Source organism: Triticum dicoccoides, chromosome 6A, assembly GCF_002162155.2.
Source record: "Triticum dicoccoides isolate Atlit2015 ecotype Zavitan chromosome 6A, WEW_v2.0, whole genome shotgun sequence".
Taxonomy (NCBI): domain Eukaryota; kingdom Viridiplantae; phylum Streptophyta; class Magnoliopsida; order Poales; family Poaceae; genus Triticum; species Triticum dicoccoides.
In genome coordinates this window covers 560,261,150-560,275,384 of record NC_041390.1, presented here as the reverse complement: position 1 = coordinate 560,275,384, position 14,235 = coordinate 560,261,150, and the positions used below count along the sequence as shown (strand labels likewise).

General features: G+C 47.5%; 1 protein-coding gene across 1 annotated transcript; it reads left to right on the top strand.

Annotated features, from left to right (window-relative positions):
- The first annotated feature begins 3,408 nt into the window (after positions 1–3,408).
- On the top strand, positions 3,409–10,831 carry LOC119317916 (probable histidine kinase 6). Its single transcript, XM_037592417.1, has 11 exons — positions 3,409–4,564; positions 5,472–5,705; positions 5,835–6,004; positions 6,351–6,569; positions 6,642–6,828; positions 6,915–6,966; positions 7,049–7,278; positions 7,467–7,565; positions 7,703–8,415; positions 9,438–9,920; positions 10,126–10,831. The coding sequence occupies exons 1-11, from the start codon at positions 4,244–4,246 to the stop codon at positions 10,385–10,387; spliced, it is 2,970 nt and encodes a 989-aa protein (XP_037448314.1). The 5' UTR covers positions 3,409–4,243; the 3' UTR covers positions 10,388–10,831.
- Positions 10,832–14,235: the final 3,404 nt, after the last annotated feature.

The window sequence follows — 14,235 nt, the reverse complement described above, 5'->3', positions numbered from 1 at the left end:
GTTGTGACGTTTGATAGCACACAAGGCATTTCTCCGGTATCCGGGAGTTGCATAATCTCATAGTCGAAGGAATATGTATTTGACATGAAGAAAGCAATAGCAATAAAACTAAACGATCATTATGCTAAGCTAACGGATGGTTCTGGTCCATCACATCATTCTCCTAATGATGTGATCCCGTTATCAAATGACAACTCATGTCCATGGTTAGGAAACCTTAACCATCTTTGATCAACGAGCTAGTCAAGTAGAGGCTCACTAGGGACACGGTGTTTGTTTATGTATTCACATTTGTATTTAGGTTTCCGATCAATACAATTCTAGCATGAATAATAAACCTTTATCATGAATAAGGGAATATTAAATAACAATTTTATTATTGCCTTTAGGGCATATTTTCTTCAATCACATTGTACTTTGTGTATTTTATAAGGAGTGTTTTTGTTTGACTTATAATGTGACATGGAGGAGAAACAAATGCAGCCATATCAATGCACACACAAAAGATCACGCTGGTTGTAAGTGCATCTACTGCCTCCTTTGTGGTTTTGGAGTTTTCCGGATAAAAGTGGTCAATGGACTAATGTATTATATTTGTGAGTATACACCAGTGAAAGTCTTTGAATACTTGGTTTAACCAATGAATGTGACTCCTAAGAATATAAAGGAAACATTGATGCATTCGGTGCACCCATTTGAACTAATCGAAGAACTGGATATTGAAGACTTAGCCCATTTATAGTTTCTTATTCTTCATTGAATCATAGGGCAATCGGTGCGAGTGAAAGTCCCTGAAGATCTGGTTGGATGCTCCGTGTGAAATTTGGATAAGTGTTGTCTGAGAAACTCATTCTCTCAAAGCATTTTAGTGAATCCTATTGAGGAAAAACCCAGTACCTAATAGCCAGAGTTATTGAGCATCAATGAAGAGTCTGTTCGAGTGAACCGACAACTTGCTAGTCTTGAAGACTGTAATCTTCTGGACGGTTAGGCGTCCGTTCAGAACACACAAGAGTCATTGTGAGTTGCCGAACAACAAGTATGTGAAGGTTTTCATGTCCATCTTAAAGATCTTCCACGGGTGATTGGACAAGATCTAAATGATCTTAGCTCAAGGAGAAGAGGATGGAGACTTGGTGTTATGAGTTAAATCTCAACCCTCCAACCAGAGGTAGAGTTATCACAACAACTTGAACTAGTGCAATAAATCAATTGTCTTCACCGAGGCTCTCATTCTATATTCACATTTGTTTACTTTGTGTAATTTGTATGTCTTGCAGAACTTGATCCCTCTCTTCTCCGAAGACTTTTCTGAAGACTTTGTTATTCCGATGTGCTTAGTTATGCTCTACTTTGTTTACGGTGTCGTTATTCTGAAGTGTACACATGTATTTGTGTTAGACTCATACCTAAGCATATCTCGGGCCGGGCCAAAAAAATCCCGGTGCAAAAAACCCAGGCCAGAGCCCGGCCCGACCCGACCATCGGGCCTACTAAATCCGGCCCGAGCCCAGCCTGAGCCTAAAAAAGCCCGACACGGCCTGGCTGGCCCGACCCGACTACGGCTAAAATCTCATTTTCCGCAAGCCCAAGCCCGTCCCAATCTACCCGTCGGGCTCAATTTCCAAATTCGAGCCCGACCCAATGGCACACTCGAGCCTAGCCCGGCCCGGGATTTTCGGGCCGGGTTAGGTCAGGCCATCCACCCGGGCTGCCAATGGCCAGATATAGTTAGACTAGTATTGTTACTTAGGTTTGCATGCTATCTTATGTTCTGATTTTGTCCTAGTTTTGAATACTATAGTTTTTCTTCAATCTGTATTTCTTCTATTGACTTATAAGATAGCATCCAGGTGAAGCAAACACCAATATACATGACCGTAGATACGATTATGCGAACTAAAAAAGCAACGATGATCAATACCGAACAGTTGTTGAGCCAATGGAAATTGTCACAAGCATGGACAATCCAGAGGTGGACACAACTACACAAACTAAAAACCGTGCTTACACCGGCCAACCAACCCAATTGCCAAGAGCCGTCGTAGAGCCTAGAACACCCGTTAGCATACAAGTGATGTTGGTTGTAGATCAAACTAGCGCGAGGAGACAATACCGCCAAAATTCCATATTGGACACTGACGATCCCACATCTCCAATTCACAGGTATGTCGGTGGTGAGTCTAGGCATGCCTCCTCCTCCTCAGTTGCCACCATTTTTCGTCAATCGTGACGCGACCATCCGCGCCACCGACCAACATCACCCGTCACTACAACATACCATCACCACTCGACACCACACAAGCAACTAGCAAACCCTCCATCAGTCATCATTCTTGTCTTCAAGGCCCTATTGAAAATGATGCACCCAATGGGGAATACGAGTTGAGCGCCGTCATCATCAGATCCAGGCAACCCCATGCGTAGGGTTTCCCTCAAAGCATTTTGGAAGGGGAGTCGAGGATTTCATGTCGACGCCTTCAACAAGAGAGCGATGCCCTTGGCTTTCGCCAGCAGTCCATGCGCCCCCACCCCACGCACACACACAAAGCCGCCAAACCACCAAGACAACTACCCCCCCTCCCCCCCGACCCAATGTTCGCCACGACCAACACCCCGCCGCAACGGGGATGCTCTGTTGTTTGGATCGTTGCATCGGGTGGAGATGTGGATGCCGAGAGGACCGCCCCACGACCCACACAAGAGCCGACCACCCTTGCCGCAGTCCAAAGCCATCGCTAGGTGATCCGCCGCTCACCGACGAAGACGGAGGTGGAGCCCCGCCACCATCCTTGCCCCCCCGCACGAGCTTCGCCCGGCGCCGGCCTCCGACGACGACGAGGCGGGAGGGGGCAGACGGCTACTAAGGCGGCGGCGACACGTAGTACACTCATCGAACGGATATAATCTCCCGTGTTTGAACATTTTGACGTCCAATCACGTATGAAAGCCCGCGCATCATGACACGACGCCGTCGTTTTCTCTCGAGGCGACCGGCCCGATCGCGCCACCCATCGCTGTAGCGAGACCACTTTAGCTTGCGTGTCGACGGAGGAAGGAAACCAAACCAAACCAGACCAGACCACGCTGTCTTGAGCCGGCGGAGCCCAGGAGGGCGACGAGGTGAGCAAGGGAACAAAAAGGAGAGCCATCCGAGCCCGATGCAGGGGGCCGGCCGGTTTTCCCGCTTCGCTCCTGCTGCCGGCCGTGTCCGTGTGTGTGTGGGAGTGGATCGGACGGACGACGGACCACGGGTGGGTTCGGCCGCCCCGCACTCCGCCCCGCGCCACGTGACCCAAAAGGACTCCGCGGGTCGCTGGCATTGGCATTGGCACCCCCTACTGGCTGGCTCTACCCCTGCTAGCAGCCGCAGCCGCAGCCACCCCACCCGGCTTCTTCCTCTCCCCCCCTCCCTCCCTCCCCGCTGGCCTGCCTGCCTGCCTGGTTCCCTCCTCCCCCGCCACGGTCGCTGTCGCAGGATCACCACCACCCGTAGCTCTCTCCAGGCTCCAGCAGATCAGTAGCAGGAGTAGGCCGCAGCCGAAGCGGCAGCGCCTGCCCAGCTCCGCCGCTGCCGCCGTCGATCTCCGCCACCATTCCACCCACCCGCCAAAAAGAGCCCCCACACGCCGCCGCCCGAGGCAGGCTAGCCCGCTCGCTCCCTCGCTTCGTGAGCCGCGCGCGCGCGGTCGCCGCTCCAGCAACGCAGGAGGCCGGGCCTGTGGCCGCGAGGCTCGCGGCGCTCAATTGGCCTGCCGGGGGACGCCACGCCACGCGGCGGGCCTTTGTCCGGAATATCTCCCGCACGGAAAAAGCTTCTACTAGAGCTAGCGAGCGAGGGAGCCTGGTGCGATTCCTCCCCAATTTTTAATTGGCTTCGGCAGCCGCGCCAGCCAGCGGCGAGCCCGCCCGCCCGCCCGCCCACCAGCCGGAGGTAGGGGAGGGGAGGAGCACTGGAGTAAAGAGGCCCGGGGATTTTATTAATGCGGCTTAGCGAGCGGGCGGGGTAATTATTTTAGCGCCGCTGTCTCGGCTGGGAACTCGCGAAAGCTCGCCTCTTTTGAGGCCCGCCCCCGCCCCCGCTCGCCGCCTCCTCCGCCCAACCCCTCCGCGCCGCGCTCCCGCTCTCTCTCCCTCCCTGCCGCTGGGAGCACTTGTTTTCTTCTGGGTACCAGTGCGCGCTTGCTTTCGCTGGGGGTGGTCGTCGCGCATTCCCACAAGCATATGGTGCGCATTGTGCGGGATGGGGAGTAGTAGTAAATTGGGGGAAGGCATGGAGGAGAAGGGGGGGAGGGTGGGGATGGGCAAGTACGCGGCCAGGCGGGGCTGGAGGCGCCTGGCGGCGGTCGCCTGGCTGGTGGCGGCGGTGGCCTGCTCGGCCGCCGTGCACTGGCAGCTGCGCCGGGAGACCATGGAGCGCGCCGAGGAGCGGCTCGTCAGCATGTGCGAGGAGCGGGCCAGGATGCTGCAGGAGCAGTTCGGCGTCACCGTCAACCACGTCCACGCGCTCGCCATCCTCATCTCCACCTTCCACTTCGAGAAGAACCCCTCCGCCCTCGACCAGGTGAGCAAACAACATAATAGGGACTGCCGATTTGTTTCTTCCTCTTCCTCCTCGATGCATTCGTTAATTCATTCACTCATTCATTCCTATGTCACCGCGTGCTTCCAATCCCGCGGCAATGGCGGGCTCCAGAAATCCTAAACAAGTATAGTACTCCTAGTAAAACACGGTTGTTGCATCTCTTTAAAAAAGGATATTTCCTCGTGGTGGCTCGATGCTTACAGAGTTGCAGGCTAGTCGTTTAGCGCCGCATTATTGTTTTAGTCGGTCCGTTGTGGGCCTCTTGATCTTTGAATATGTGGCGTTCTTGGAGCGGTTGTGTTTCTTTTCTATGCTCCAAACCTCCAAGACACAGAGTCAGAGACGTCTCTGAACTACTAGGCCGGTAGAAGAAGAACATTGCTCTGTTTGTTTTTGGAGTGGTTAATGGTTGGGTTTGGCCAGTGCTTGACCCACTCCATTTGTTTATGCTCACAGCCGTAGCGATGCAGTGCTGGCTGCGGTTGTCCAGTGATGGGTTCTTGATCCTACTTTTTTCTCCTAAAATATTCCCCTAAAGGTGCCCTCTTTTGGGAATTCCGAGCCCGCTGCTTTTGTTGATTAAGTGGTAGCTTTAGACTTTTAGGAGTGCCTTGGCAAGGCAATATGGTATTTGAAGGCACATTCTGGTTGTTGCAACAAGCAACAATGAGTAATGCCCTAATTTGGTTGGTGGCCCTAGTTGCTATCTTTTTTTCTTCTTCTTTCAAACAATGCCCTTTTTTTAGTTATAAGAATCACATGGATTAGGTGCAGCTTTAACTTGATTGTTTCTTACTTTCTTGGATGCTCTTGGTAATTAAGTCTCAACCCATCAGTTCACTGCTGGTGTGCTTTACCTTACATTTTGGTGAAATTTTTGCTGCAGGATACTTTTGCGAAGTACACGGCAAGGACATCATTCGAGCGTCCACTGCTAAATGGGGTGGCTTACGCACAGCGCCTCTTCCCTCACGAGAAGGAAACGTTTGAAAGACAGCATGGATGGATTATGAGGACTATGAATCGAGAGGCTGCACCTCTCCAAGATGAGTATGCCCCGGTGATTTTCTCCCAGGATACGGTCTCCTACCTTGCGCGCATGGACATGATGTCTGGGGAGGTGTGATTTCTTACTGCATGATGGTTTCTTCTGTCTGTCGATTCTTAGTTCATTGAGGGCAGGGGACACAGTTGTGTTGCCAGTTTTAAGTTTGGTTCAGTGTAAATAATCCGTTTGTTTCGCATGTAGGAGGACCGAGAAAACATCTTGCGTGCGAGGGAAACTGGCAAACCTGTGTTAACAAACCCATTTCGGCTTCTTGGGTCGAACCACTTGGGCGTAGTACTCACTTTTGCAGTGTATCGCCCTGATCTACCTGCTGATGCATCAGTTGAGCAACGTGTGGAAGCAACTGCTGGGTAAGATGATTGGACTATCTTCCAAATATATGACCCACAAAACCTGTATTTGCATGTCATTTCTTTAGTGTTGGCTATACAATACTTCAATGCATCAAAGCAGATGATTCGACATAGCATACAATGACCTAGAGAACTTGCATTAATGTATCATTATTCATACATATATAGTACTAACTTATTGTCCTTCTTTCTTTCATTCAGCAATACAAAGGTCCTTTCTAGTGTGATAGCCCAACATATTTAGAGTTTTGTACCAGAAATATAACACAAACATATACTTAACTATTTTGTGAGTGTGGCCTCCTGAGTCATGACTCTAATCTAATCGAATCCCCACTGACAGCTATCTTGGTGGAGCTTTTGATGTGGAGTCACTTGTGGAAAATTTGCTGAGTAAACTTGCTGGCAATCAGGATATATTGGTGAATGTGTATGACGTCACAAATGCTTCAGAGCCTATGGCCATGTATGGATCTCAAACTCCAGATAATAAAGTGGACCTCTTGCATGTTAGCATGCTTGATTTTGGAGATCCGTTTAGGAAGCATGAAATGAGGTGCAGGTTAGTAGCTTCTTCCATGACACTGACTTTGTTGGCTCATTGTCCTTCCACTAATGTTGGTAAGTTGTGCAGGTATGGGCAAAAGCCTCCATTGCCGTGGTCTGCTATTAGTAATCCTATGGGCTGCTTTGTCATATGGATGCTTATTGGGTATATAATTTGTGCTGCATGGTCTCGGTATGACAAAGTTTCAGAGGATTGTAGAAAAATGGAAGAGCTCAAAACTCAAGCAGAAGCTGCTGATATTGCAAAGTCTCAGGTTTGACATTTATTTGTGTGCTTAGGCTACTTGACGTTCTTCCGTACATAAGAATTATATACTTATGCAAGTTTTCTTCTTTGCAGTTTCTGGCAACTGTATCTCATGAAATTAGAACTCCTATGAACGGTGTCCTTGGTATGAATATCTTCCTTTCGGATACATACATAATGTCCACTCTTAGGACTCGGCCATCTTAAAACATTACCTTTTGTTGTAGGGATGCTGGACATGCTTTTGGGGACAGATCTGACTATGACTCAGAAAGATTTTGCTCAGACCGCTCAGGATTGTGGCAAAGCATTGATAATACTGATAAATGATGTCCTTGATCGAGCAAAGTTTGAAGCTGGAAGGTTGGAACTTGAGGAAGTGCCTTTTGACTTGCGAACGCTGACGGACGATGTGATCTCCTTGTTTGCCTCAAAGTTAAGAGCGAAGTGCATAGAGGTATCTTACTATTGCATAAATGATTCAATATCTTTACTATGCTTTCATAGTCATAATGGATGCGGACTACCTGTAGTGATTGTTTGCAGCCGAGCGGAAACAGACAATACAATTCCACAAATGCCATTCTTCTATATACCTCCTTTCCTGTAGCACATTATTTCCTAATATTTCCCTTATTGCCGCAGCTTGCAGTGTTTGTGAGTGACGATGTTCCAAAACTTGTCACCGGAGATCCTTGGAGATTTCGACAGATACTGACAAATTTAGTGGGCAATGCAGTCAAAGTAAGCATTCAACTTTCGGTATCATAGCATTATCTGTTTATTGCATACTTTGCAACTTTGAATAATGTTGAGTTTTTGTTATTCTGTACAAAAACATCCATAAATTATTCTGAATCCATTCATTATCAATTTTCCAGTTCACAGAACGGGGCCATGTTTTTGTGCGGGTCTCTCTGGCTGAGAACTCAACTATGGAAGCTAAACGAGCCCCCAATGGAAACCTCAATGGGAAAGATTGTAAAGTTGAGCCTACAGCTAATGGTGCCTTCAATACTTTGAGTGGGTTTCAAGCTGCGGATGAACGAAATAGCTGGGAATATTTTAAGCTGTTGCTCTCTGATAAGGAGTTACTTTCTGATGAGCTCGAGGGTAAAAAATCTAGCCAAAATGATTCCGATCACGTGACCTTGATGATAAGCATTGAGGATACAGGTGTTGGTATCCCACTGCATGCACAAGATCGTGTTTTTACGCCTTTTATGCAGGCAGATAGTTCAACTTCAAGGAATTATGGTGGAACTGGTATTGGTTTAAGCATCAGCAAATGTTTGGCTGAACTTATGGGCGGGCAAATAAGTTTCATCAGCCGTCCTTCCATTGGGAGTACATTTACATTCTCAGCGGTTGTGAAGCGTGCATCCAAAGATACTTCATGTGCTTCAGAGAGGAGCTTGTCCGAGGCACTACCAACTGCCTTTAGGGGAATGAAGGCGATTTTGGTAGACGGGAAACCTGTGCGTAGTGCTGTGACAAGATATCACCTTAACAGGCTGGGAATAATTGTTCAAGTTGTGAATAATATGAGTATGGGAATTCAAGCCTTTGGGAAAAATGGTGCAACAGAGTCAAGGTGAGTTTTCTGTTGTCATTTTCAATTCCTAACAGAACTTATCACTGGAATTTTAGAAATAGAGGACAAATAACCGCTCAACTGGTTTCTAGCTGTATAGGAAATGGTATTTTATTACTAGTACGAGAGGAGCTTTCACATGTGCTCTGAGAGGCTAATGTTCCCATATTAATTAGGGGTAGGGAGGTAGAAAGATTCACACTACTTTCAGGTAATAGTTTTGTAGGAAGTGCAATTTTCCAAACGTAATATATTGTATCACTAATACAAGAGGAGCTTTCACATGTGCCCTGAGATGCTAAAGTTTCCAATATTAATCAGGAGTAGATAGGTAGATGTAGTGAATCACGCAGGGTGTTTGGCAAGTTGTAGTTAATCGAATGACCGGAATGTCTCTGTGAGCCAAATTCAGACACACAGAGATAAAGCACTCGGAATTTTCTCTGTGAGTCAAGTGACAGAAATCAAGAATGAAGCAATTTCTGTGCAATTTATTCCACCTCAATGGGGATTTCAATATACAAGATTGAGAGATAGAAGAGGCTGAGATTACAACGTGTTAGTAAGAAGCTCAGTTTAGATTTTTTATTTGTTTCGGGCTCAGTTTAGATTCTACTCCCTCCGTTCCAAAATGGATGACTCAACTTTAGTATAAAGTTAGTACAAAGTTGAGTCATCTACTCCCTCTGTCCCACAATATAAGAACGTTTTTGACACTACATTAGTGTAAAAAATGTTCTTATATTATGAGACGGAGGGAGTATTTTGGAACGGAGGGAGTAGCTATGTGGGTGGACGTTGTGCTGCGCATGAGGTGGACTAGGACGGTGCAGTTGCATTGCATGCGGTAGACTTGGCAGAGCAGGTGCTTGTCTAACAACAGATGTTTTTTCAACTAAAAATATAAGACCTGTGAAGGACCAGAACTAATCCTCAATACCAAGTACTTCTATTTATGTGCCATAAATTCTTCTTCAACACCTGCTTAGTCTCTTTTCTCCATTTACTTTATTTCTTTGTAGAGAAAAACCGTCGATGCTTTTTATTGAGAATGACATCTGGAGGCCCGAGACAGATACTCAGTTACCGAGTCGTCTACGTACGCTCGGGATGAATGGTCAGGCGCATGACCTACCCAAGCTGATCCTTTTGGTCACATCTGAAGCTGACAAGGACAAGTACGGATCCACGTTCAATACTGTGATGTGTAAACCCTTAAGAGCAAGCACAATTGCTTCTTGTCTACAGCAGTTGCTAAAAGTAGATATACCTGCAAGGAAAGAAAATCAAAATAGGCCCTCATTTCTTCGTAGCCTGCTGGTTGGGAAGAATATATTGGTTGTAGATGACAATAAAGTAAATCTACGGGTTGCTCAAGCCGCACTGAAGAAGTATGGTGCCAAGGTTCATTGTGTTGAAAGTGGCAAGGATGCTATCTCCCTACTTCAACCTCCACATTGCTTCCATGCATGTTTTATGGACGTTCAAATGCCTGAGATGGATGGGTATGATTCTGTGTACTCATCACTCTGCTGCAACTGTTATTTCTAACTTTATCTCTTCTTATAAAGAGCCAAACTGTTATTTGTTTGGGTTTTACTTAGGAAAGAAGTTATAATTATGTTCTCCAGGCTTTATGTATCAAGTTTTGTTGCTTGATAGTCTCTCATCCTTATTGACTGCTGATTATCAATGTGATGTACTCTTCAGGTTCGAGGCTACTAGACAAATACGAGAAATGGAGAAGAAAGCGAACGAGGAAAAGAGAGAACAGTCGAGTTCAGGGGAAGGTTCGACATTTGTTGAGTGGCATTTGCCTGTTCTTGCAATGACGGCTGACGTCATTCAGGCGACCTACGAAGAGTGTATGAAATCGGGGATGGATGGCTATGTGTCCAAACCGTTCGACGAGCAGCAGCTATACCAAGCGGTCTCCAGATTAGTGGTGGGAACAACTGATTCGGCCTCATGATCTGATCGGTCGAAGCCGGATCCGACGCCTCGTTGGTTGAAGCGAAGCCAAAGCTGACTCTGACTCTTACAAACCTGACACGGATATCTCCGCAACACTTTGGATGAAAAGACGAAGGCGCCTTGAGCTAGTGAACTTCGTTGCAGGCCGAGGTAAGGTAAACGACGGTGCGCGCCGCGGCGGGCATGCATTTCTGCTGCTGCTGCCCAGGGGGGGAAGATGAAGATGAAGGAGGTGGCTCGAGATATACTAGGTAGATTAGGATTTTTTGGTTTGCTGTTGGTGGTAGGCATATGTATGTATGATGTTGTGTCTCCTGTCTGTTCATTCTTTGAACATATATAACATCTCTGTGCTGTGATGTGCTGTGCTGCACTCGCCTGAGCTCCGGAGTCCGCTGAGAAGAAAATATGTGGTGGGCTTTTGGGTTGCCTCCTCTCCCTCTCCGCCGCGTGTTCGTACTATGATTGATGATCATCGATACATCGTGGAACTTTTGATGCAAACTGTTGGGTGTAGGCAAACTGGGCGTGTGTCTTTTTTGTCAGGCGAGATGCTGAATTTGCTAGGCCTCTTGCTCAGCTGCTCCGTTCCTCCCTCTGAAAATCGACACATTTGCTGCTGGCAAGTTGCCTGCAAAAACGAATTGGTGCATGTCGATTTTCTGGGCAGCTCAAAAACAAATTGGACGGCTCAAAATTTCGATTTACACCGGTTTTTTTACAGTCGATCTGGTTGGATGTCTGTATTGCTGATGCTACTACTACTACTAGTACTTGATATGAAATGCAGGGCAGCATCAGTACTGGCTTTCTTCTGCCATGGTGTTTGACTCATTTTTATTTTGCCGCGGCGGAACCGAGCATGGGCAGGCGCGTTTAATTGGTCCGAGCAGTGCGCAGTGCTCCTGCGGCGTAGACTGCAGCGCTGCAATCGAACGGGCAGGTTTCCTGTATGGCGTCTGGCACGGAAGCGGAAGCTGGGCGGCACAGGCCTGTCGACCAGCGGGCAGCGAACCTTCCGACGCAACGCGCGATTTATTACTGCTCCATCCGACAGCCTGAACCATGCTCATCCTGTGCCGTCAATGGTGCAGCATGCTGCATGCATGCAAATGCACGAGAGGTGCCGGACAAGGGTAGAAAATCCTTGTTCCTATGGTAATCTTATTGCGTCGGAGGGACTTTACTTTTACTGTCTTACTGTGTTGACCCGTTTGTGATAGTTTAGCACGGTTTGACCCTTGTTTGTAAAATAGTTCGGATCTGACCCTTTTTAACACGCTAGTAACCCTGTCGTCTAGGATGCATTGAAGACGCCAGGGTCCTTAGCATCTGGCCCTGGCCCACCTTCCTGGTCAGGCAAGTTAACCATATGACATGGCAAATTTCGCTCCCGACCCTAGGCGCCAAGAACCTTGGCGTCTACCCCTAAGAAATAAGTGGCCACATGGAGAGTGTGTCGGGCCCATCCCACACCCACACACTCTCCAATCCCAATCTTACACCCCAACCAAGAGCAACACAGGAGAGCTCCCCCACTCTCCCACCTCAAGGCTCAATCAAACCCTCCTCCAAATTTTGTTTTCTTCGGTGAATCATTCTCTCCCTTGGTGTCTGAGGTTTTCTCCTCCGGATCCCTAAATTTTGTTGGTAATTTCTTGTTATTTTAGTGGCATTTTGTAACCCTAGGTGGAACCTTAGTTTCTAGCTTTCTCCAAATCCTTGGGTATTGGGTATCTTTCAATCACTTTGTTGATGTGGTAGTAGTAATAGGATATGCATGTTGTGAGTACAAATGACGATTTTGATTTATATGATGATCTATGGTTAGGGTTAGGTTTTGTGTTAAGCAAATGACATGATTTATTTAGTACATAAGTTTTAATGTGTCTTTGAAACAACTCATTAGTAATGGCATGATCCATATATAGTTGTCATTGATTCATTAGAGTTGCACTTGTTTTTTAAACAATGCATTATAGTTGCCATTCATACATTTTATTTTTTGTCCTTTTAGATGGATGATAGACTTGTTAATTTTCATTATTTGTGTTAGAATAAAACGCTAATGCAAGATCATAGACGACACACCGAGGCACGATATTTGTTAACGAGGTTCATCGATATGGCTACATTCCCGGGGCATGACTACGGGCGCTCCTCCCCAAGATACCGCAACACCGGCCGCCCGGGCGCCGACACAAGCCGTCGGCTCCCCCGCGTACCTGCTGCTATCAAGTCGTCATGGGTTACAACGTGTGGTGCCCGTCCGTATATAAGAGGCCTTAGGATACAAGTGTCCGACTCCTACACAACTCGTACCTAACCACACCAATTACAACTCCAAGTCCACGTAACCCCTTGCGTACATAATATTCGACACAAATATAACAAACTCCACCTTGGCGAATATTCTCCACCACTTAGAAGTCGTCCATGCTCGAACCTCCATGTACTCCGGACTTGGGTTGTCTCCTTTGTAGCTTACTGAGAGCTACCCGATGGGCCAGACCCGCCGCCACCGTGAGACTCCACTGCTACTCTTGCAGCTCCACTCCCCATGGCTCCACCTGCAATAGTGCTCCCTTGCAACTTGTAAAGATGCGAAACCATCCTCTCTCTCCTATCATCACAGTCACCCCATCTTCCATGATTTCCATGGTCTTCGTATCCCGATCACAACAGAATTCCATACCACCATCATGAAGAACACCAAGTGAAATTAGATTCCTCCTTAGCCCTGACACATGCCTGACTCCCCGAAGCATCCGCTCAACTCCGTCAAACATCTTAATTTTGATGTCACCTACTCCAGCAACACGATAACCTGTATCATCGCCCACATAGGCTAAACCAAACTCACCAGACTTGTACGAAGAGAACCACTCCCTGTTGGGCGTCGCGTGAAAAGAGCAAGCTGAATCCAACATCCACGCTTCAGTTTTTGTTGACCGCATGTTTGATACTACGAGAACATCACTACTGTTGTCCGAGTCATCACCACGAGTAGCCGCATTAGCACTTGCCCCACCCTTCAGTTCCGGGCATTCCCTCTTTATATGTCCCCAATCCTTGCACCTGTAGCACTGCACCTTTTTCTTCTTTTTCTTCTCCGCCTCTTCCCTTCCTGAGCTGATAACCTTTAACTGCCAACCCCAAACCTTGAGTACTCTCCTCTGTAGCATTCTTTTGCTTCCTCAACTCATGTCCAAGCAACGCTGCAGTGACTTCCTCATTATTGACGGTTGCCTTTCCATGAGTCAATGTAATGACCAAAATGCTCATAGGACGGTGGCAACGAAACAAGAAGAAGTAGTGCCTTATCCTCGTCCTCGATCTTCACATCCAGACACGCTAGATCCGTGACCAACTGATTAAAGGCATTCACATGCTCCACAAGATCCGACCCCTCCCGCATCTTCAGCCTATAGAACTTTTGTTTCAAATACAGCTTATTGGTCGCCGACTTGGACATATAACAATTTGCCAACTTGTCCCAAATTCCCTTAGGAGAATCTTCGTCCATGACATGATACATGACCTGATCCGCAAGACAAAGCCGTATGGTAGCGGCCGCCTGCACTTGCATATCCTCCCCCGCATCATTGTCAACCTTGGCCGGCTTCGTCTCCTGCAAACCCTTCAAGATTCCGTGTTGCGCCAGAATATCCTTGACTCTTGTCTGCCATAGACCGAAGTTACCCGTGCCATCGAATTTCTCCAAATCAAACCTGGTGAATCCCGACGCCATGCCGAGCCGCGATCTAACCGACCTGTTGCCGCCGGTCTTACCGCCCTTTTCCTCTGTGACTTCCTCACGAAAAAGGTCACTGATCCCGTATTCCT